At 40.2% G+C, this 23,966-nt stretch overlaps 1 protein-coding gene across 7 annotated transcripts in view; it reads right to left on the bottom strand.

The window, feature by feature from the left end:
• The window catches only part of POLQ (DNA polymerase theta), a 61,503-nt gene that overhangs the window by 9,480 nt on the left and 28,057 nt on the right, over positions 1-23,966 (bottom strand). For 6 of the 7 annotated variants that reach the window (XR_012045397.1, XR_012045396.1, XR_012045399.1 and 3 more), the window contains exons 16-29: positions 20,488-23,657; positions 19,303-19,446; positions 18,483-18,679; positions 16,770-17,010; positions 15,470-15,663; positions 13,624-13,761; positions 12,044-12,218; positions 11,430-11,565; positions 8,859-8,977; positions 7,909-8,093; positions 7,440-7,551; positions 5,739-5,863; positions 4,055-4,199; positions 2,147-2,262 (exon numbers count right to left, since the gene is read on the bottom strand). Coding sequence is in view for 1 of the 7 variants with exons in the window: in XM_072881263.1 (XP_072737364.1) it covers positions 2,147-2,262; positions 4,055-4,199; positions 5,739-5,863; positions 7,440-7,551; positions 7,909-8,093; positions 8,859-8,977; positions 11,430-11,565; positions 12,044-12,218; positions 13,624-13,761; positions 15,470-15,663; positions 16,770-17,010; positions 18,483-18,679; positions 19,303-19,446; positions 20,488-23,657 (5,197 nt within the window). In the remaining 6 variants the exon portion in view is untranslated. The remainder of the gene's footprint in view (positions 1-2,146; positions 2,263-4,054; positions 4,200-5,738; positions 5,864-7,439; positions 7,552-7,908; positions 8,094-8,858; positions 8,978-11,429; positions 11,566-12,043; positions 12,219-13,623; positions 13,762-15,469; positions 15,664-16,769; positions 17,011-18,482; positions 18,680-19,302; positions 19,447-20,487; positions 23,658-23,966) is intronic. The other variant, XR_012045402.1, reaches the window with a different exon arrangement.

Raw genomic sequence — 23,966 nt, 5'->3', positions numbered from 1 at the left:
AATTAATTCAGGCCCTACTTTGAGTGGGGGCTTAAGAGGGAGAGACTTCAAGAGATCTTGAAGATCTTTCCAACCTAGATCTTTCCACTATAGGATAATTCTAATGGTGCATCTGAAAGGACAGCAGGCAATATTGTCACAATAAAAGATCTTTTCTGGCCCTAAAAACAATTTATCAAAGGGGTAAGAAGTACCCTGTCGTCTCAGCTAGACAGAAATCCTTGGAAAACAAGCAAATCTGGCACATACAAGGCAAGTCTGAGTCTAGGAAACACGTATTGTGTACATATGCTGTTTTAAGTGACTGCCCAGAAAATCTATGGACAGAAATATATCTGAAGGAAGTTACAAAAGCTGGTAATAATTGCCCTTGAAGTTGAGGTTGTTAATGAAAAAATATAATACAATAAAAAATAAGCAAATCCACTCACTTGGCCCCAGTTCTTCTGGGGACACCGTGGTAACTTGGAGTCAGTATCCAAAGACGTAAAAGCCTGTACTCAGGGAATTTCAATTTTCTACAGAAAGAAAATTAGGAGCCTTTTCATCCCTAAAACAGTCTGCCTGGATTGAAGCAGCAGATGTCTGAACAGAGCTGGCAAAATGAACAGAAGCTTGAGCTGAGATTCAAGATAAAAATATTAAACCTTTTGTTCTTTATGAAATAATAATAATAAAAAAAATATGCTCAGGCCAGTCAGTACCGCTGAAAGCTCTCTCAGACTAGGAGTTACTGCTCGCCATCAGGAAATGGCCTTTTGTCATTAAAGATGTGTATGTGCAGAACAGAAGTGGGAGAAAGACATCCCCAAGCTATGGAAGCATGCCCTGGGAGCCTTCCTGCGTTTGTGCTCAGGACTTGGGAAAACACTGAGCTGCCAACATACGGCTAAAACGCTTGCTACCGAAAGCTGTCACACAGACACCACTAAGCCCAGGCACAGGAGCACCTACACGGTGGAAGAGCACACACAGAGACACATATGCACGACAGGTACCTTAAGTCCACACAGCACATTTCTTATATCTACCATGCTGCTAACCAGCACCATAACACTCCTACCAGAAAGACAGGTAGGTAGGTGTCGTGGTTTAGCCTCAGCCGGGAACTAAGCACCATGCAGCCGCTCGCTCACTCCCCCCTGGTGGGATGGGGGAGAGAATTGGAAGAGCAAAAGTAAGAAAACTCAAGGGTTGAGATAAAGACAGTTTAATAAGTAAAGCAAAAGCCGCGCACGCAAGCAAAGCAAAGCAAGGAATTCCTTCACCACTTCCCATGGGCAGGCAGGTGTTCAGCCACCTCCAGGAAAGCAGGGCTCCATCACGCGTAATGGTTACTTGGGAAGATAAACGCCATCACTCCAAATGTCCCCCCCTTCCTTCTGCTTCCCCAGCTTTATATACTGAGCATGACATCATATGGTATGGAATATCCCTTTGGTCAGTTTGGGTCAGCTGTCCTGGCTGTGTCCCCTCCCAGCTTCTTCTGCACCTGGCAGAGCATGGGAAGCTGAAAAGTCCTTGACTAGTGCAGCAACAACTAAAACACCTCTGTATTATCAACACTGTTTTCAGCACAAATCCAAAACATAGCCCCATACCAGCCACTATAAAGAAAATTAACTCTATCTCAGCTGAAACCAGGACAGTAGGGAACAACCAAACAAGTACCAAAGCACAGAATCCTCCTTTCCTTAACCCAGAGTACAAACCACAGCTGTAACAATACATGCTCTGAGTTAGGCACCAGAAGACATGAGTGTAAACAAGGAGGCAAAAATACCTGCGAATGAGGGAAAACTTCCCCCTACACCTGTCAACAATACTAAGCTACTTCACTCATCAAGTCTTGCAGAGAAGTTGTACAAACTGCTGTTATAAGCAGCAAAGCACACGTTGGAAAAATGAAGTTCAGCCATGGGGATGGCTTGAGTCTGAAAATAAAGGGATCAAGAATACAAACATCATTTTTCATCCAATTTAACATTGTTTTCACAGACCTTTTAGCACAGAGCAAGAGAGGATCCAGGGAAGAAAAGCTGAGCCCCTAGAATGAAGGCTTGTTTGAAACATCGTAATAGTAGATTACTATTAACGTTACTATGATACGCAGTAGATAGCTGAAAAAGCAACTGCACGGCTGTACCTGGATGACATCATCCTCTGCAACTTCATAGAGGAGCTCATCATGGAGTTGGAGGATGAAGAAACCTCCACAGATGGGATGTAACAGCCCTCTGTTTCTCTTCCTTGCTAGCCTTCCTACACAGGTGAAGAGCACAGTTCGTTAGATACCATTATGCAAAGGCATGTTTCCTGTCATTAAAAAACCCTCACACATTCCTAATGCTGAGAAAAAGAACATGAAGAACTTTAAAATTAAAAAGCCCATGCCTACAGATAGAACAACAAAACATTACTATTCTATCAATATTTGTACAACTACTGAGGGAAAAATGTTAATGAAAAGCATTTTACATATAAACATTTCAGCCTTACATTATAAAGATATGAATCAGAACAGAAATAAGAGACATTTGCATCTCCTGAACCATCTGTTTTAAAAGTAAATTTTAAACAAAATCATGTCAAGTTTAATCAGAAGTTGGTTCACAACGTTCTCTCTGGCAATGAATTAGGATTCTGCTTTTCTTCCAAAATCATTTTAATGGCTAGTCTAAAAAGGCAGTAAGCCTCCTCCCAAATGTAGTTATCTGAAACTGTAGCTACTACTCCCGATTAAAAAAAGGAAAGAAAAAAAGAGCAGTTTTTGACTAAACAAGTAAGCAGCTGACAAAAACAGGATCCTGGTAGGCCTTGCCAGACAAAAATAAAACAGAACAAACAGTTCCATGGTAAAAGCTTTTTTTTAAAACAAACAAACAAACAACACCTCACACAGACTCAAAAGTTATTTATTTCTCAGGTTAGCTAACAGGAGGACTCCAGTTCACAACTACAGGAAGGGTTTCACAGCATCACCAGTTCCTCACACAAGCCTCACACTGAAGCAGCAATGTTGAAGAAGCCACATGAGGCAGGCTGCTTCTCTGATGGCATAGGCAGTTATAACTTGCTGAAAGAGAATTCCTTCCAGTTCTTGAAACAGCTAGTATCAGAAGAGGAAAAACTGTCACAAATGCATCTACTTGCCTTCCTACAATTATGTTGGCCAAAGGTCAGAAGCTGCTGCTCCTGGAAGGGGTGGAAAGTTCCTCCAAGCACATGCCTTCTGCTCATAGCAGACCTCTGAATCTCGTCTCTCTAAAATAAGACTCCCTGACATATTTTTAGAGGTTCAGCAATTAATTATTTAGTTTTCCTTCTCAGTCCTACAAATCAGACTCTTCATATTAAGACAGCTTCATGTTTCAGGTTGAAGCAGAAGAACCAGCAAAGAAATATAGCACTCCATCCCTTCAGTTGTCTTTCTAAAAATATATGACTGATGAGCAAAATACTGTCTACATAATGCTAAAAATAGTCTTCATAGCACTCCTCTGGGAATGAGTACCCCATCACAGCTTTGCTATCTGCAGCCAGAAGAAAGCTATGTTGCTAAGTGCTTCATATAATACTCTTGTGGAGTCTCTGAACATCAAATTCCAGTCAACAAATTCCAGACTTAATTCTAACAAAAAAATGTATTTTTGGAACTAGAAGTTGTTCCACTCTATCTTTTCACTGCCTCTGAAGCTAGAGTATCTGCTCAGTTTCCCCTTCCTACTTTTGAACAATTCTGTGGTGGCATCACAGACCATACCACATATGGTCACAACTCCCACTGCCAACCTTTGCTTTGAGGCAATTAGGGTTTCTGATCTGATCACAGCATTTGCTTTACTTTGTGTGTTGAGCAGACATTCTCCCTCCTTCCTTATGACTTTTCTGCCCATTAAACAGACTTAACTGCTGTCAGGAAATAAAATTTCTCCCACCCCTATCCCAAAGGCCCTAACCTTTTTTTGCAGGCAATTTTATTATTTTTTTTAAATTAGTAACACTGAAAGTTTTGCTCTAGTGTGCAAGGAAGAGGTGAGCATACCACTCTTACCTCTCTGGAAGGAGCTCTCCAGATGTCCGTGGGACTTGACCACAGAGGAGAAAGCTTCCAGGCGTCTCTGAATGTTCACAGTGGCTGTTTTGACAATGTCTGCAGCAGATCCCTGAACAGTTGTATTCACAGCCTGTCGCTCTGCCTGAACAAAGATAGTTGTTCTCAAAACCCACCCCCAAAAAAATAATAAATCAAATTGAGCATGCCACATGTACTTCATTTAAATTAATAAATACATGGCCAAATACAGGCCAAATCAAGCATGCCACATGTACTTCATTAAAAATAATAAATACATGGCCAAATACAGGTATAGTAAAACCTCCAGATAACAAACTCTTTACATCTGCCTGAAAGAAAGAGACATTGTAGACTAGCTTCAGACACAAAATTTCTCCAGGTGACTGAGAAGAACAGGATTTCCACAAATCTAAAATTAATTAATATCAAGGGTAATAACCTGCAAGAGTCACAAGCCACAAGAGGGAGAAGCATATACACATGGTAACAGTTTCATGAGGAGCAGAAAAATCTCACAGTTTATCCAAGACTCATGAGACACTTCTGCCTATCTTCAAAACCATGAGGAATGGATAACCAAAGGCAAAAAGCTGGACTTCATGGACTAATAATCTGGTCTACTGCCAGAGTATTACAGCTGGCCAAAAACACACCAAACCACACTATGACACAATGACATTTTTTTTCCACGCAAGCAACCTCTCTGCTAATCCCCTCCTCAGACAAGAAAACTGTATTCAAAGGTTCTTCTCTCTTTGATTAGAGCTGAAATGTGTGCAAAAAGTTATGAGGAAGCTGAAATGAAAGCGAAGATAATTCATTAACTGGTCTTTAATATTAATTTTAAAGTTGAACAGAAGATGCATCTACAAAGCTTCATGCTGAAGTATTCTTCAGATTAAATAGTAGAAGTTTTTTGAAAGTCTGCTTGTTTCCCTTTCAGCTACTCGGAGTACAAAGTCCCCCACCTCCTCCATCTTCCACTCTAGTCTTTAATTCCACACGACCTGATCCAGCTTCCTACTGAGAAGTATAATGCTTCCTCCCCACAGAAATGCGCCAACATCTCCCTAGGGAATAAATTCAGTCTTACTGAAGTAGAATCTATGACAGGTCTGTCTGAAATGACCTTGAAAAAAAATAATGCCACTGCAAAGGCGTATATTAAGTAAATATTTATCTAACAAGTTTGAGCAATTTTCCTTTGAGAGGAAATATGAAAAGGAACAAATACCCAAAAATGCAAGACTTAAATGCCCTTTCTTGTTCAAGTACTGACAGCATATAACATACAAAGACTGCTGAGTGGGAGCACCTTGGCCTGAAGAGTTAAAGCACATCACTGTGCGGAGGCTTTTTAAAATCATGTCCGCTTATTTCAATAAATTACTCACTCCAGTTCCAATATGGGAGTTCTGAAGTGAGGTTAGCACAGTGATGACAGCTGTACACCTAGTCACAGAAGACTTACATCAAGCAGACCATGACAAAAGCTCTGTTATTCAGAGAACAACTGAGGGAACAATGAACTAAGTGAGAAGCGGAAGGTCATGACCAAGATGGCTCATAGAACTTGTAAAACCACAGATACGGATATGCAAAGAAATCTAATACTTTAAAAAAAAAAAAGAAAAAAAAAAAGAAACTGCACTCAACATACATGAGCTTCACTGTAGGGGTTTGGATCTTTGATAGCTGGCAGGTATCTCCGTCTTCCCAGGATGGTCTGCACAAACCCATCTCTCCTGCAGCTCCTCACTGTCTCCCTCAAGAATTTCTGAATCCCTGTGAAAGGAAAGAGAAAGTTTTTCCTAATATAGCTAATGTTCCATGTTGACTTCTCACGGGGGTCACTGAAAGTGGTCTGGGACACCCAAGCAGCACAAAGGTAATTCTTTAAATTTCCTAGACCCTGTCAGTGTACAAGGGCACATGATCATCATTCAGCCTATTTGCAGCTCTGCTGGGAAACCTATTAAGATTTTTGAAGTAGAAGAGAGTGCATAATGTCAGGATATCTGGCTGTGCACAAGGAGCTGCACAACGCCCAGGCACAGAGGATCATACATGTATTATTGATAATGGAGAGGTCAGGACCTGGACTGGCACTAGAAAGACAAGTAGTAGGAAGGGAGTAAGTTGAAAGCAGAACTCAGAGCCCTTGATGCCTCAGGCTGCCTGACTTCAGATTGTGTCACTTCAGATTCTAGGATGAAAGAAACTCGCCCACCTGCACTTTGCAAGGGAAGGAGTGAATCCACTGTGGGTATTAAAAAGAAACTTAGGTCAGAGAAAGGTGAAACAGGGAAGAGTCCCTTTCACTGCAAGTTCAGGTAACAACTGCACTAAAGTGGAAAAAGTTAACTTCAGACAGTTTCTTTCCAAGGTTTACAAAATATAAAACATAAAAGGAGCTATTCAGGATCAAGACTGACAGCATTAGTCATCAGGTATGTAATTTAGCATGTCAGCCTGGCAATACATATAAGTGAAAATTCATAAGAAGTGAAGTTACAATATAAGGTACATTGCGGAGTTTGTATGTATGCACGTGTACCAAGAGGGAGGAAGCAGGAAGTCATTTCTAATGGTCATGAAGGAGACACTACCCAGAAATTACTGGAAACTAAACAGACTCTTAACAGGACACCATTTCTCAGCATCTGTCTCCTAAAGAAACAAACCCTGAATTTTCAGGACAAAATTTTCCAGCTCATTGCCAAGTTTTATGATTAGAGCTAGCTGTCTCTCATCCCATTTGCCCTCCATTCATTTTCTGATTGCAGCTCTACTCTTTCTATAGCTTTCCTAAAAATTAACATGCTGCTTAGAAATGCAACAATGTCTTTCCACAAAATATGGGAGAGCTGCTCTGAGCACCTGGATAAAAATGTAAGGATTATATGCAAAACAGTTTAAAACTCAATGAAAGCAGAAGACAAGAACAGAAGACAGAAATGGTTGTATTTAAAAATTATAAGAAGTGTGATCTAAAGTTGTATTGCATATCCTTTAAAACTATGTGTTTTAATAAGGAAAAGAGTGTTTCTTATTCAGAAAGTTAAGAGCTTTAAAATGAATCCCCAGGGCTTATTAATTAAAAAATCCAACAAAATAATTAATGTAATAAGGAAAAAACAAGGTCCTAAAGATGAATAAAACCAGAGCATAGAGTAAAACATTATGGAGTATCAAACTGCTGTGTTCATGCACTGGACTTTTTCAAAATGAAAAGCTTTTTCAAAAGAGATAGGAGTAGTAGAGGGCTGAGACAAATTTAGGATTTGAAAAGACATGGAGAGAAGGGATTAAAAACAACAACCACCACCACCACACAGCTCCCAAACAGCCATATCCGAACCTGTGTATCTTGATTTGAAGGATTCAATGTAATTGGCAGCTTCATTTTCATCAATCCCCATCTGCTCGCCTAAAGATTTTGCTCCTATTCCATAGATGATTCCATAGCAAATCTGCCAGAGGACAGTGTGAAGAACAACAACCATATGGTGAGTCATGCAGAGAAAGCAGAGCCAGAACAAAATGTGATTCACTGGACAACAAGTGTATAGAAACAAGGGCGAGCATTCAAGAAGGGAGACTACCTCTGAGTCCAAGCCATTCATGCTGCTTTTCTCCACCCTCATCCCCCAAAATCCCAACAGCTCCAGTTGAAACGTACCAAGAGTGGGAGGACATACAAAGTAACTACTGAACAATCACTGCTGAACCCAAACCGATAACCATACTATTGTGACTCCCTGATGTATTGAACACTGAACCTTCCTGCCCAGAAAGCTGCTGCTGGGTTTTTTTTCCCGAAAAATTACCTGTTTAGCTTGTTGCCTGGTCCTATCTCCAACAGCTCCAGGATCAATCATTTTCCATTCTGCTGCAATGCTCTTAAAGACATCAGTACCCCCGTTCAAGGCTTGAATGAGTCGACAGTCGCAAGACAAATGAGCAAGGATCCTCAGTTCAAGCTGAGAGTAATCAGCAGCCAAGATTAAGCCACCTGAAGTCAACGAGGTAGCAGAAATCATTACTTCATAAATTATTCCAACAACATTCCAACCAACACTCCAGCAAGAGGGACTGAAGCTGTCCTTGCACCTTCTGCTCTGAAAGTTTTCCACAGCCATTTCTATGCAACCTCAGTCTCCCTTTTCTTGTGAATACCTTTAGGGGTTGGCTTCTGCCACTGCTGAAAGTTGTGCCAATAAACAGTAGAAATTAAATCCGACAAATTCTTTCCTGTTTCCCCAATGCCCAGGTCTGCTTGCTTTCCATACAGCCCCTACGTCTAGAATCCATCAAAACACACAGACAAGTATCTGTCCAGGTGTCTGTGTAAAAGTCTAGCACCTGATAGGAATGACCGGCACAGAGATCAGACCAGCAGACTTGTACTGAGCCAGAAGGCAACGTGAGGCAGGCAATGTGAGAACTGACATTTGGATAGAAATAACACTAGATAGAGTGCAATTTGTGTATTAAGAGCTGCTTAAGTATAGCTCTAAAAAATATGTATTCTTAAAGAGGAAATGAAGGTGTGAACACTTGAATTATAACATTTGAATACTTTCCCCAGTTAAAACGCTCTCCTTTACAGTCTTATGAATAATTTTGAGGGCGTGTTAACTACTGCATTAGTTTTCCAAGTAGGCCGCTCCATCAGGTATATACTGTCATCAATTTGTAACTCTTCATTAGATCTAGGATTTTTTTGTTAACTATATTCTTAACAATTAGCTGGCACAGAGCAGGATCAGGACATTACCTGGGAAGGGAACAAAGGCATGCCTCATGCTAACAGAAAATGGTATTCCTCTTTCTTTGGATCTGTCTTCAGCCTGAACCTTTAGGCCATTAGGCAAAATACTGGAACGTTTTCTACATCTGTGGAGACAAAGAATGACTTGTTCTTCACTAATTTCTAAAACACTTAAAGATGCATAATCATTTTTGCCACAAAGAATCGGTGAAAACAAGTGAGACAGTAGCCTCTATTCCACTCTTCTGGACAATCCATACCTAAATTTGACCATGGGGAAACTGGACAGAGGCCATATGTACATCTGAAGGGATTTACTGACTCTGAACAGATTTAGGGATAAATCTTCCTAGTACATTCAGGGTTTGGTCCAGAAATTGGATAATTCCACTCCAAAACAGGTAAGATGAAAGGCCCCAGATCCATGATGGGGGCATTCCAGAAAGACAGCAAAGGAGTCCTACAGGGATCCTAAAAATTCAACATCCCACCTTGAATGCCAAGTCTTCTCTCAACATCATTCTCATATGCAGATTGCCTACACCAGACCATACCTAGTAGAGACAGAAAATATTTCCCCCACAACATCAGCCTCATGACTGCGCGTACACACACACACAAGTAAGCCTGTAAAAGCGGAGCAGAAGTTGCAGAAGATGTGCTTATAAAACACTGCACGTTTCCTCTCTACAGATTGAGCAAAAAATTGCCTCAAAGCAACCAGATTTTCTTTTTCGAGAAGGCCAGAAGTTTAGAGTCGCACCAGGTGCTCTGCAACCTCTCAGGGCTTGCTTAGCTCTCCTGTCCCACCAAGTCACTTGTAGCTGCAGATGGAATTGTATTCATCATTGCACCCACTGAACAGCACACAGCTGTGAGACCGTTCACACCTCCTACTCCCATCAGCACCAGTCTACCAGCCAGCCCATTGGATTCTTGCTGGATGTACAGTCAAAGTCCTTTACAAGCCCTCGATATCTGGTTCAGGGATCTAAGCAATTTCTTTATCAGAATGAAAAGGTATCTCTGAGATCAAGGCTAGTTTCTGCAAAGCAAAGCATGGAAAAGACATCATGCTCTCTTCCCTTGTGCATTCCCTTTTCTTCTTGTACCTTGTCATTTCAGGGATGGTAGGGATCAAGGAGATGAAAGATAGCACAAAAATCACAGAAATAAATTTTCAAAAGAAATAAAGGTGAGGGACAATATATGGGAACTGTAGAGAATCACACTGTCCAGCAGAAGTTCCCAATTTAGCTGAATGAGTGAGGGCTTTATACCATGATCTAATTTAGCTACACTACTTTGGTCAGAAGCTTCTTACAACAAGAGTAGTAATAGTAATTACTAAGATAAAAGACAGTTTGGACCAACGTTTGGGAGGCCTATCAGACTTAGGCTGCATGAGAGCTTCTTTTGTGCCAACAGTCATTTCTGTGCCTTTAGGATTGCCCATCTACCTAACACAGTGGCTGCTTAACTAAGGAATGTAGTCTCAAAAGTCAGTCTGAGAAGCTGACCTCTCTCAACGTTCAGCATGCACTCCATTCCTTTGATGGGCTGCTTCTCTACAGGGAAGACTCTTAAGAACCCAGCCCACTCTCCAACTGTCTTGCAAAGCTGCTGCAAGCCTGAGCACTGCCAGAGCTATTTCTAGAACAACATTTCTGCCTCCATGGCTAGGCCTGGTTCTTCTCCTGAAGAGAGATGGACAAGATCCTGCTACTCCTGAGCTCCTTTCCATGACCTACTCAAGGCACAAGGATGTTAGACACATGGTGGTAGGAAAAGACAGATAGAAGGGCCAAAAAACTTCTGAAAGTTCTTGCTATGGGAAAAAAGATTATAAAAGTCACTCAGGTGACACATGTGGGACAAGAACCTGAATTGAAAGAAAAACTGAAAGGACAGAAAACCACCACCAAGTATGAAGCCCCAAAGCTCACAAGCTAGCTGCTAAAAGATCCACCTTGATATTTCACTAGACTTCCATGCAACTGTTTAGGCATTGGCATCTAATGCTGTCAAAATAGGGTGTTTGGTTAACAGAAACCAGATATAGAAATCTTTTTCTGCTACCTGGTAGCTTTTGCAGGACCATTATCACAAATGAAATTATTAACAAAAAATGAAAAATATGTTCATCCATGTTCCCTTACACAGGGAGCTGCACAGCACAAACCAGATGAACTTTCTTCTACTTCTTCCACAACATCCTATCCTCTTTCAGAGCAGCTCATAGAAAGTCAAACAAGATCCTAACTTCAGTTTAGTTACTTTTCACACTCAGGCTTTTCATCCAACAGTTGGGAGCACAATGCTAATCTCACTGTAGCGTTTCAGAAAGAATTCCAAAAAGCAAGTGACTACACGGAGCCAGATGCTGTTCGTATTATTAGGTCTTTCACATGTCACTGACTTTAAGGTATTTATTCCCCTGAAACTGTAAGAGAAACAGTGAGTAACAAGTCACTCTGACATGACAGCAGCCACAGGTGAAGTCAGAAAAGAGAAATTTGACAACTCAACCACATTAAGATCAGAAGAGTAGGCAGAAGCTTTGCAAGATCCTCCTACCTGCCCCCAGAAACAGCACGAGAATTAACATTTCCATGGGCTTGGGAGGGTGGGCTTTCTTCAACCACAGTTGGCATTTCAATCTCAAAATCTCTTGGCACGTTCTGGATATTTGGCTCTGTGAAGATTATTCGACCTGAGAAGGAAGACAAGGCAGAACTAAGTAAGGGTCCAAAAGGAGTCTCTCTAACTTAACGCAGCTGAACACACATCTGCATCTCCAAAAAACAAGGGGCAGGAGGGCAGGACAGGACATGACCACTGAGAAAACTGAAGAAAAGGAAAAATAATTTGGGTTGAATGGGCTTGAGATGGTTTCCCTGCAGCATTTCTATATCACTCCCAAATCCAGAACCTTTTTTGGGGTCAGACATTTACATGCTAATATGCGCAATAAATTAGTAATACTGTTTGGTGAACACAAAAGCTATTTTAATACATCTAGACTTTTAGGGCAGATTCATGTGAAATAGGTATTTCAGCATTTTCATTTGGTCGAAGTAGAGCACAGTCTTGATCTCCTATCTTTTCCCCATAGAAAAGCTGCCCCCACACACACACAAAAAGACAAAAAAAATCAGTAAGAAGTAAGGATTTTGCATGCATTTCTTTACCTGTAGCTGTGTGAGTCTGTGACACTGGATATATCCTTTCCATTCCCAGTGCAGAATTCAATCGTTTTTCCCTCTGTAGTGGAAACACCACTTTAGTAATGGCATTGTTGATCCTCCTCCATTCCAGTATGAGCCCTGGCAATGGGTGAAGTGTCTTTAATTTCTCCAAAACATCCTTGTGGGGAGAAAAGGGCACAACTATAATTAACTGCCTTAAAAGATTTATAAATAAAGTTTTTGCAGTTCTGCAGGAAAAAGTGACTCCTTCACCCACAGAGCTTCCAGTGTCACTACCTTAAAATTAAACAGATATCCCCTCCACTTATACCACCTGCACCTGGGTAATCAAAGCACCATGAGACACAGCTTTATTACACACAAGAAGGCAATCACTTCTCTTTGGACTTTTGTATCCTCATCACCACTCTTAGTCTGCACCAATGAATAAATCACCTGAAATGATCAAATAAAGCATCACTTGCCATAGGTCCCCGACATTGCCTCCTCTTGCCCAGCATTACTGCTCCTCCTCCATCTTCCTGCATATTTTTCTCCCTACTCTCTCCTATCCATACACTAGGAACACATAAAATGAAGCCTTTGACCATGCTCCTTGAAAGACAAAGCTGATCACTACAAATCAAATCCTTTCAGTTAAACTAGAAATATGAAGGGACAAACAAGAATTTCAAAAGACAGTGGCATGCAAACATTTCCCAAAATAACGTTTTTTGTATGCAGCAGGCAGCTGCAACCTCATCCCTCCACATCACAAAAGGAGGAAATCCGAAATCCTCACTTTCCTTCTTGCTCCCTGCTCTGCCACCACCACCACACTCACTTCTTCACTGCCACTTGAGTTCCAGAAATTAATACTTGTCTTCCAAGCACTGACTACACTGAACAAGGGGAAACTAAGAAAACAACACAGATTAATGAGTCCTGAAAACAAGGAACATATATATCTGCTAAAATCACTTGTCTGGCAAGAGCACCCATTAGCCTGCAGCAGTTGGTATTAATGCAGCTCCACAATATTTATCAACTGGCAAGCATGTCAATAGCCTTCACATTATATACAAGCTTTTGATATACTAAATTTGATAAGCTATCAGATCAGCCATTCTGAAGACAAATTCTCTGAAGCACAAAATACAGATATGGTAGTACCAGACAGAAAATATTGTATTTAATCTCCATGGTATTTAAGTATCTTTCAAGCTGATGTTGAAAAATTATTCTACTATTGGCTTTACAAAATTATTGTGCTATTTTGGTCTTACATGTGGTTTGGGAAATCAAATTCTGCCTGATTTATTCTCATTGAAGCCTGCTATTTATAGTCATGTCCTCATTACACTCAGGCTTTAGGACAGTAGGAGGACTTAATAACACTGCTAACAGACAAAACAGAATCCAGTATGAATTTCCAGTGGTAACTGGAGGAGCAAAAGGCAGTTAAAATTTACCTTCATTTAAGTCAGCATACCTAACTCCAATGTATCCAAGCAGCAGATGTGTGAAGTAAGAGGGAGTTATTTTTACAGTCACTTTCAGACTAGAACCAGACTTTACTGTACCTTGGTTGTACTGAACTGCTTGCTCAACCTAAGGCTGTTTCCTTTAGCAGTTGCTCTTCTCGTGTAACCCAGAGTTTTCTTGTTCCCTTGAACTTTCACATCTCTACTTTGCGGCAACTTCAGCTCCAGGAACAAAACCTGAAAAAGGCCAGCATTTCAAATCAGTTTCTGCATGCTACTGCCAGGAGAAAACAAAAAGTTACTGAGCACTTAAACAGCTTGTTCCAACAAAGTATAGTACGAATGCTTCATGTAATTAAAAAGCTGATTAAAGATCTCTGCTATCAAAGTCATCCCTCATTTTAATTAACTACAAAATGCAATCTAAAATCTCATTTTCTAAACACCGTAAGTTTGAGCTCAGAGGTATGTTTTTAGAAAAGGTAATTAACTCCATCCAATAAGTGAGGTTACTGCTGACAGTCAACTGTAATAAAATGTTATGTTAAAATGACTAAAAGGGAGAAGAATATTGGTGAAAAAAAGAAGTGTTAGCACGAAGCAGGCTTCAGAGCAACATGAATAACACAGAAGGAGGTGGTCACAAATACCTTTTATAGAATAGCCAGAATATTAGTTTTTCAAAAAAATTGCCAAGAACTGGAAAATTACCTATATGCTTACTTGTTCACAGATACAACACAGCTCTTCACTTTTCATTCAATGTTTCCATGTAGCATTATACACTATTGAACAGCTGTGTGGCAGAAAGGAATAGAAGCTTTTCTCTCACACATTTATGCAGCACAAAAGTTTTACTGACACAAAATTAGAAGGGTAAAGCTCTACTAACCTATACAAGATACTTTACATGATTCCTAACAAAATTTCCACAGGAGAAACAAGCTTCTGTAGTTCAGAGAACAGCATTTCAGAAAAAACTTTCCTTCCCCTTTTCCATGAAGCAGAGTGAAATTGGAGCCGAGCATTATTTCAGGAGTTCTAACTCAGACTAGTGTTACCGAGCAAAACTTCTGCATTTGCAACAAAGGAGGAATATTTCTGTGGAACTTCTTTTAGTGATGGCTGCTTGTGAATTTTGACTACTTCCATATAAAGTATAGCCCCTCAGCAAGAAATTAGTATATGGAGAAGAAATAAATGGGGGAAAAAAGCATGCACAACAATTATAATCTATTCCTACCATTCCATATAACATGCATACATACATTAAAAAATATATAGTAAAGTTCTTCAGGAATAAAAGTATTGCTAGTTTACATAGAAATCTGTTTCTTAGGCTTTAAAAAAAAATCAGTTCTATACAGGTTCTTAAAAACAGACAGTAGTTGATTCAAAACTTTTAAAGGAGTCTTTCCTCCTCTTTCATGCCTCTACAGGGACAAGGGCAACAATGGAACTTATTCAGTACAACTGTTCTTAGACTCAGACTACATGATACCACATCACATCTCGTGTGCAGAATACTGGTATTGCAAAAAAGCTTCTCTAGTCCCACACCATTCATTCAAAATATTCCAAAAGCCATTTAATTGGCAGATCATCTCATGTGCCATGAAAAGCCAAGGCCCTATGCAAACAACACGCTTATTTCCACTTGGTTTTTATTTCCAACATGCTTATTTCCACTTCTACCTTCTTTATTTCTGCTGAAGTTAGCAGAAATCAGAATGATCAGTAAAAAGCATGAGACACACAGCACCTTGCAGGCAGCAAGCTCATAATGAGCGTAAAGACAAATCAACTCTGAGCAGAGTTCAATTTGTGGTTTGTGTTTTCTTCATACACAGTCTGCCCAGGAAGGTTTTTTCTTAAGTCTAAGCTAAAGTCTCTTGAGGGTAACTTCTGAGAAAGTTCTCCTCCTCCCACCCTAACCCTCACATACCTCTGCAATGTCATCAGGGTTGGTCAAGGAGAAGCTATGGCCTGCCAGCTGATACGCCTTGGTCTCAATCTCCCTCAGTTTAGCTTGCATAACTTGTTTCTGGGTTTCACATGCTGTTGTGCTAAAACCAATGCCATTCAGCTCCAGCAGAGCCAAGCAATAATGGGTGGGCATCTCCACTTTAGAAAATACTTCTGTAGTAAGTAAAAACCCCAAGAAAATCTTTTATAACATCAAAACCAGATCAACTACAGATCAACAGATTCATAAAAAAACAACTGGGGAATCCTCAGTTTTTAAAATCCTGAATGTCCTGACACACTGAAATCTTTTAATATATATCTAGTTTAAATAGTTTTGTTTCTCAAATATTTCATAGTCTGAAATATTTCATAATAAGAAGTATTTCAGACCTTTTTATCAGAAAAGTATTTAAGAGAATAACAACTTCTGACAATTTTTTTTTCTAAGAAATACACATCTCTTTGTATATCAACATTTTATAAAACACGGACATGCTTAACGTAAAGCTTTCTAACTTGATACATTTTCATTCCACCACCCACGTCTTTTAAAAACATTCTAAGGTTTAGTTGTCACTATCATAAATAAACTTGCAATAATAGACTTCAGTGAGTCTGGACCTTAATCTTAGGCTTTGGATCCAATTTAGGGGAAACAATCATAAAGCTCACCAATAGGTATGTGCTTTTTGAGGTTGTTTTGTTTGCTTGTTTTCAAAGAGAGACAAGCACTCAGTAAATATTAGTGCAAACATACTGAATGGATCATTCACTATGGGATCACAAAAGTTTCATGGACACAACACGTGGCAAACAATGCTACACGGACAGGCCAAAGAGCAAGAAATCTCCTTCAGAAACCATTTGAGGATTGCTTCTGACAAGGAAATGCAAAAGCTTTCGAAAATGTTCATGAGAAACCACAGACAGACCCACAAGCCCCTTCAGAATGGCCAGGGTACTCACCTGGGAGGTAAAGATCTGCTTGATTCAGAGACTTAAAATAGACTCTGCTATTGCCTTAACCAATGGAACTGGTGGATATTTGGGGTATAGAAATTATATTTTAATTTAAAATTTAATTTAATTTTTTGACAAAACAGATGTACTTCCAAGGGAAGTTCCCTCTTTTCTTTTAAAAAATCAGCATTTTGACACAGAATATACTTAGATAAGAACTTCCAAATCTCCTCTCTTCTCCACTGATCATTCAGCCTGCGGTAACACAGCTCCCTTTACTCTCCATCTTTGCCCCCAAGTGGAGGAGGTCTCTTTACCTGTCAGATTTTCCTTCTGTAATTCATTATGGAGTTGGTTCATGACACTGAAGATAAGCACAGACTCTATTGCTGCTCTGTACCGCCCAGAATGATCTCCGCTGGCACTCAGCCCCGGGCTCTGCACCCCTTGGCTGGTGCCTATCCCTTCCAGTAGAGGTAGCTCGCTGGGGAGAAACTTAGTCACCATGTTGTGAAGTGTAGGTTCCTTAGAGCCAGAATCAAGCAGCCAACATGCAACCTTAAAAAAGGAAGACCTCCATGAGACCTTTTTTCCATTTTAGTCATAATACAATGTAAATATTTAACTGGGAGTTAATGCAAGTTTATAGTACAGATTATTCTTCTTGATTTGGCAGGCAGACTGGAATAATGTGTGGAAAAGTTACATGATTTCAGATAAAACCTTCAAGAGGGCATAAGTCACTGAAAAGCTTTATTCTCCGTCAAAGTTAATTCTGCACATTTGAAAACCTTACCCTCTGTCAACTAAACACATCTCAAAGTGTTGTCCTCAGGTTTTTTCATTTATTAAAACCTAACACAAAGGGGATTACATATGAAAATCAGGATCAAAATATATTTAATCTGAAAACTGACTTTGTAAAAATCAGAACTTGCTATTGATCTAGAATATTAGTCAAGCTGAGCTCTCCTATTTTTTGCACATCAGCGCTAGTACCAAGAATTCTGCAAGGCAAATTTTATTCTTGGTATGCCTCATACCTCCCACTGCCTTCAAAGCAATTTTGCTTATAGCTATATTTCAATTTCTTGTGTCAAAATAGGACAAAACACAGGTTTCTGCATTGTCTCTGCCATGCAAGCAGAAGGTAAAAACCACATGTATATGTAAGGGTGTAAGAATGTGCATGTGCATGATTCATTGCATGACTAAAATGAACAAATATTAGTTATGACTCCATTTAATAGGTGGAACAGTGCAGGGAAAGGTTCTACTGTTATCACTCTTTAATTTTATCCTAAAACTATGTATTGGTATGAAAAGCTAAGTTTGTCCTTGTGTTGAACAGCTTAGCTACTTACCTGCAGACTTTAATATTGCCATGACGCTATTCAGCCCATGTGAGATGCAAGCTTTAAAAATCAATACCAGAAATTTCTATGCATCTAGAGCTTTTCCTAAAAAGGACAAGAAGGCGCTTTTACCTCTTTCTAGTGTTTCATTTGAGTTACAAATGGTACCCAAACCTTTTGAAATTACACTTAAACTTTGTTTTGTTTTGAGAAAATAGTGGTAGCAAGGTGGTCCATATGCATAGCGGGTAAATCTTTTGCTTACAAAGCCTTCTGCTCTCAGAATCAATAATCTGACCAGAAGCACTTCTGACATTTTAGTCCCAGGCTCCTTATAGCAACAAAACAAGAGCTCGGTCCTGTCCACTGGGACAGGGGAGAGATTTAAATTCATCCTCCCCACCCAAGCAATCAGGCATGAAGGATTAATGTGTTAACCTATCACTGAACCTGCTCTGTTTCTCTTGCAGGCACCATGAATGCACATAGCAAAAGAAGTCTCCTCTAAATACTGTTCTAGATTTCCCACTGGAACAAAGTTTCACTAAACCTGCTGACAGGTGTGCATATTCAAATCTAAATAACAGAAGAAAGCACCAGAAGGTACTCCTGTCTTTCCACTGTTGTGTTTGAACTAGTAGTTTTACCCAAGCTAAATTTCTTAATCCTGCAAACCTTTGGGTCCTCAAAACTTCCTTCCAAAGAGATGCCACAAGCCATCACCAGAGTCTTGTAGTGCTGAATGAAGTTATACATGATGAGTGAGCGCTCCTGTTCGGGCTGCTTCTGCAGGTACAGCTGCAGATGATACAGTCTCTCTGTCACGGATAGGTTTTTGTCCAAAGGTGGCGGTGCCGAACTCATACTGATTTCTAAGGCAGGAAATACAAGCAAAAATCATCTTTTTACCCACTGAATGATAAGAAAGGCAAGAAAAAAATCTTGACTGCAGTCACCTAAAGCACAAAAACTACAGTTGGACTGTGAACAAATAACAATAAATCTATACCAATATTACATATTTTATCAAACCAAACAAGGCTCCCAAAAGCAATATGCTGTGTCTGTACTACTAAACAAAGCAGAGCCAGGAATCAAACCCTAGCCACAAGCCCACATAGCTCAGATTGGGTTATGTTCAGCATTCAAGAGTCGATTTATTCTGAAGAGCAAAAATTGGAAAAGGTTGAAAGAGAAAAGCAAGTAAGCTAAACAGAACATGGGAGTAAGCCAACATTTTAGCAATACGCATGCTCAGCAGTTCAGTGCTTGAGCCAACTACCTGGCCTTATTATATAGCAGCATAGATGTATCCACAGCAACATGTTCAAGGGTGTTCAACACTTAAGGCTGCTGAATAATATGGCTAAATCACTCCATCACACAACTGAGCTGGGTTTGGGACACACAAAACACTTCCAAAAACCTATTTGCTGCACGTACTTTCTTGATATGCAGTGTCATGTAACACAGCACAGCCTGTCCGCTCACTTACCAGTCTGGTCTTGTATCTGCTGCAAAGAAATATAGTAGGCATCTTTTCCACCCCAACATACTGCCAGTCCAACTACCAAGATTTCTTCGCAGCCTTGGACAGGAAATCCATCATCTTTAACTTGCATCCGCTGAGGAGAACTTACTAAAGGAATAATTTTTAAGTTACAATCATACAATGGCATCCATAAATACAGAAGAGTTTGGATCCTGAAAATGTAAATACATACAGTTGAGCCTAAATTTCTTAAAAGTTAATATATATGTCCATTTTTATCTATAGGGAGAAAAATCTGTTTCTTTTGGAAAAAAAAAAAAAAGCCAAAAATGTTTAGAACAGTAAAACTTTCTCTTAACAGAAACAACCACCCATATAGCATCCCTGCAAAACTCTGGCCTTTCCTAGCAATCTCTTCAAGAGTTGAGACAGAAATGTATTCCCTCCTTTCACTCTGAAAAACATTTCACATTTGTCTGTCAAAAACATATTTTGATAGCTAAGAAACTTGTTGTTGTTGTTGTTATGGCAGTATGACAGCAAAGAATCTAACTCTGCTTAATCTTGATATTTTAAAGGAAGAGTGTGTCTATACAGCAGCAGCAGCAAACTGCAGCATATGAATACTTCTGTGGAAAAAAAAGAAGCTGTATTGCAACAATCCAGAGACTGATCTGAATTTCACACATGCATATCTTGAACCAAGTTTACTTTTTGCAAACTCGAAAATATTTAACCCTGGTTCAGAGGCAATCCCACAAGTAATACTGCTCAGTGGAGACCCTGGAACAATCTGTACAGTTTACTGTTAAATATATTATTCATTTTAAAATATACTAAAAGTTGTTTATGACATGGAAAGATACACATGATAAAGGGACTGCACAACACAGATCCATTTCAAATTCGATACACAATGAAATGTTAAGAATATTTAGATCCTCTCACATACAAACAAGCTGCTAACGCTTCATTACTATCCCCAAAGACCTACCAATGAAATGCTTGACACCAATTCTCCATCCTTTACTACGACTCGGCTCCTTTGCTTTACTGAGACTGACAATATTCAATTAGTATCAGTAATTTTCCTCCTTTTTTGCAAACCCTTTCCTTCTCCATTCCTGCTTTAAGCTGAAGATGCCACCCTGCTGTTCACAAAATAACGCACTGGAACATGGAACTGACCTTTTTTGAATTTGCTACCAATCGTTGATTTGGGAGAAAAAAGACATTTTGTTCTTTCGCACGCCACTGAGATGGAGAATCTGCTTTTCTCCTTCCATTCTGCAATAAAAGTCTGGAAAAGTGCTTTGTTGCTTGCTACATCAATAATAGTGAAACTTTCAGGACTTAAGGGAACGAGTGGAAAAACATCCTGAGATAGCTGCAGTGAAAAGCCTTGGTCTACAGTGGAATCATCTTTTATCTCATCAGTCTCAATTGGGTCTATACTCCCAAGATTGACCTGGAGTGTTTTTACCTGCTGCTCTGCATTTCCCTCGCTATTCTGCTGTGGCTGAATCAGCTGCCCTTCATTCATGAAGGCGATTTGTCTCTTCCTTGCAGATTTCACAGAGAGAAAAACAGAACTCTCTGGAAAAAGCTCTTTGGGGGGTGTTGGAGGAATAAACCCGTTATTACTATCTGGTGGAGGACGGGACGTTCTGTTGCTTTCCTTGAGTGGAACTGTTATGCAGTCTGTTTTCTGAAGATCCAAGTTTTCCGTTTTGTTTTCTTTAACCTTGAAAGAGCCTTTTAAATCCTGGTGAGTGGGAAAAGGCTCTGGCTGACAACAGTCAGATTCAAAAACCAGATCTGGCTCTTGATTAACAATAGGAGCAACTAACTTTCCTTTCAAACAGGAGCTTACTGAAAGTGGTTCAATGCCTGAGGGACTAGGCCATTTGTCTAATACATCCTGCAATCCTGGGCTTAGTTCAAACGAGTGTTCAGTCCACACCACTGGATGGGTTTTCTTGTCTAAAGCTTGCTGGCTTCTCTGGAGCTTTTCACCTTGATCTCCTACTAATTCCTTTGGTCTCAAGTCGTTGTTACAAATCACTGGATTTCTTAATCCTGGCTGACCATGAAATGTAGAAGGAAGATCTTCCAGAAAAGACGGGGAATTTGCATGATCTAAAACTTCGTCTACTAGATCAGAGAATGCTAGAGACACATCATTACGCTGCGCAGGATCCTCATGCTCTTTCTGATTGCCAATGACATCAAATTTCTTCTCAACAGGTCTTAGGTTCTGCAAAAGACCATCTGGAGGAAGCAAAGCCTCTTGCTTCTCCACAGGGTCCTTTCTGTCAGCTTCTGTGATGTGAACAGCTGAAAGGTCACTGACATTACTGAAGCTATCATCAAACAGCAAGCTATCACTCATATTCAGGCTTGTTTCAGGGACAGGGTGGCATTCTACTTGTACAATGTGCTCCCTACCAAAAAGGGAGGTTGCTTTATTAAGGTCATTAGACACACTCTCCCCTTTCACTGAATTTTGGGTCCGGTAATCTTGTAGAAAACTGTGTAGCTGGGAGTCAGTCACTGAGAAATCACTTTCTTTAAGGCAAGGTGCAGATTCTATTTCCTTCGGTACGGACTGTAAATTAAGGCCTCCAGACTCCAAAACTTTATTACTGCAGTGCTGACCTGTGTTTTTTGTAATGTTATTTGTTGTGGTAAGACTCGATAAGCCCAGTTTCCCAACTGTTGCAGCCAGCCTTTCATCAGTAGCATTCTCAGTCCGTGAAGTGCTTAGTTTCTTGGAGATTTCCTGCCGTGGTATTGCTGCCAGCTCTGAACCTTGTATTCCCTGCTGTCCTGTGATTCCAGATGCTCCCTCCTGTTTTATTATCATCTCAGTCTGAGTATCCAACTGGAAGCTGTCTTCAAAGTCTCCAGAGTTAGAAAACAAATCAGAGGATGGACCATTCTGAACATCATCTGCATTGCAAACACCTCTGGATTTTACTAGAGAGTCTTTCAGAAAATCCTTAGGATGACTGTTGGCTTTCGGCAGTGCTCCAGCTTGCAACAATATTCCATTGGGCTTTTCGCTCCCATTTTTGCCACCATTCTGAATCTGAATATGGCAGGATTTATCCTCACCAGGACAAAAATGCACAGGCTTCTGTATCCTGCTGCCTCTATGGACATGTCCACTTCCAGAGCAGCTAGCAGTTACATTACAGTGATCTGTGTCTAAAGCCATCTGCTGCTTACCAATCATCACCTCAGCACAGCTAGCATCTGTTTGCATTGTATTAATTTTATTCTGCTTATCATCAGTATTTTCATTTCTTTGTGTCCTAGCACTAGCAGGTATTACTAGACTTTCTACAATATTATGTGTCTCTGCATTGATGCGTGGAGTACCCTGCAATGTAACAGGTGCCTGAAAACATGCTCTCCCCTTAGGCATGCCTTCGTTAGTGGTGGTAGGCTCTGTAAATAATCCTTCCATTTTATCTTTCCTCCCAAGATTAATTTCCCCCATCTGTGCAGAATTTGAGACTTTATGAGTTACAGACCCTGTTTCCATAAATTCCTTATTATTTTGGTCTGAAAAAAAAAAATCTTTAGAGATGGTGGGGTGGAAAGCCGGTGGCTTTTGTACATCTATGTTAAGCATATTTGAATCTTCAAAAAGTGACCTCTGCAGTTTTGAAGCAGTATTTTTGTTCCTAGTCCGGTTTAAATGCACGTCCGTACTTTTTATCAATCTAGAGGCTGAAGACTTTGTTCTCAATGTTGGTGTTTTTCCGTGTTCAGTAGGGAATTCTGGAATTGCTCTCCTGGAATCCATCTTGGTTTTGACCAGAGAAATTCCTTCCACATTTTCATTATCTCTGCACATATTTGGTCGTTTTCTAGCACCGTACACAATATCATCATTACCTTCTTCTGCTCGAGCCTGTCTCCTGTCTGGGACTTCACACTCAAATCTGAAGTCTTCCGTACTACCGCTTAGTCGCCTTTTATATCCCTTTTTAATATTTGATAAGTTTCCAGTCTGAGAACCAAGGCCATTACAATGTTGAACTCTACACCCTTTTTTGTTTAACACCCTAGAAGACTCAGAAGACTGCTCTCCATTTGATCTACATAGTCTGTCTTCGAGTTCTGACTCACTGCTGGTCATAGAGGATGCATCAGATTCAAGAGAAGACTCTGGGTTCCACTGCACTCCCATCAGTGCCAAATCCTGCTGGAGAAGTCCCCTGGCTTCCTGCACAATGAGGGAAGCTGCTTCTCTTTCAGTTAAGCCTTTCATTCCAGCCATCCAGATGCTGCGCACAGTCCGACGCTCCTCTGCTGATTCTTCATCTTCATCCACAGCCCTACGAACACTATGGGAAAGGTAACAGACAGATGTAAACATTCATGCAGAAAATAACAAATGACACAAGGAGCTGGCGCTATTCTACTCTGCTCCCATTTCAGTTAGCTTCACAGCTTCCTAGCTTCACAGAAGCACTATATCCAAAATACAATGCACTTAATAGGAAATAACCATTTCAGTTTTCTATATGTGAATGCGTGTTGATGAAAGACATTACTAGTTGCATACCCCAGAAGCATTCTCAGGTTTCTGTGTCCAAACATGTACCCCAGATGAGTCCCAGCTCCCTACTAGGGCAAGATCCAGGTCTGAATCA

The sequence above is a fragment of the Ciconia boyciana genome, chromosome 1 (genome assembly GCF_034638445.1).
Source record: "Ciconia boyciana chromosome 1, ASM3463844v1, whole genome shotgun sequence".
NCBI lineage: Eukaryota > Metazoa > Chordata > Aves > Ciconiiformes > Ciconiidae > Ciconia > Ciconia boyciana.
The sequence above is the reverse complement of the archived record's forward strand: the minus strand, read 5'-3'. Positions and strand labels throughout refer to the sequence as shown.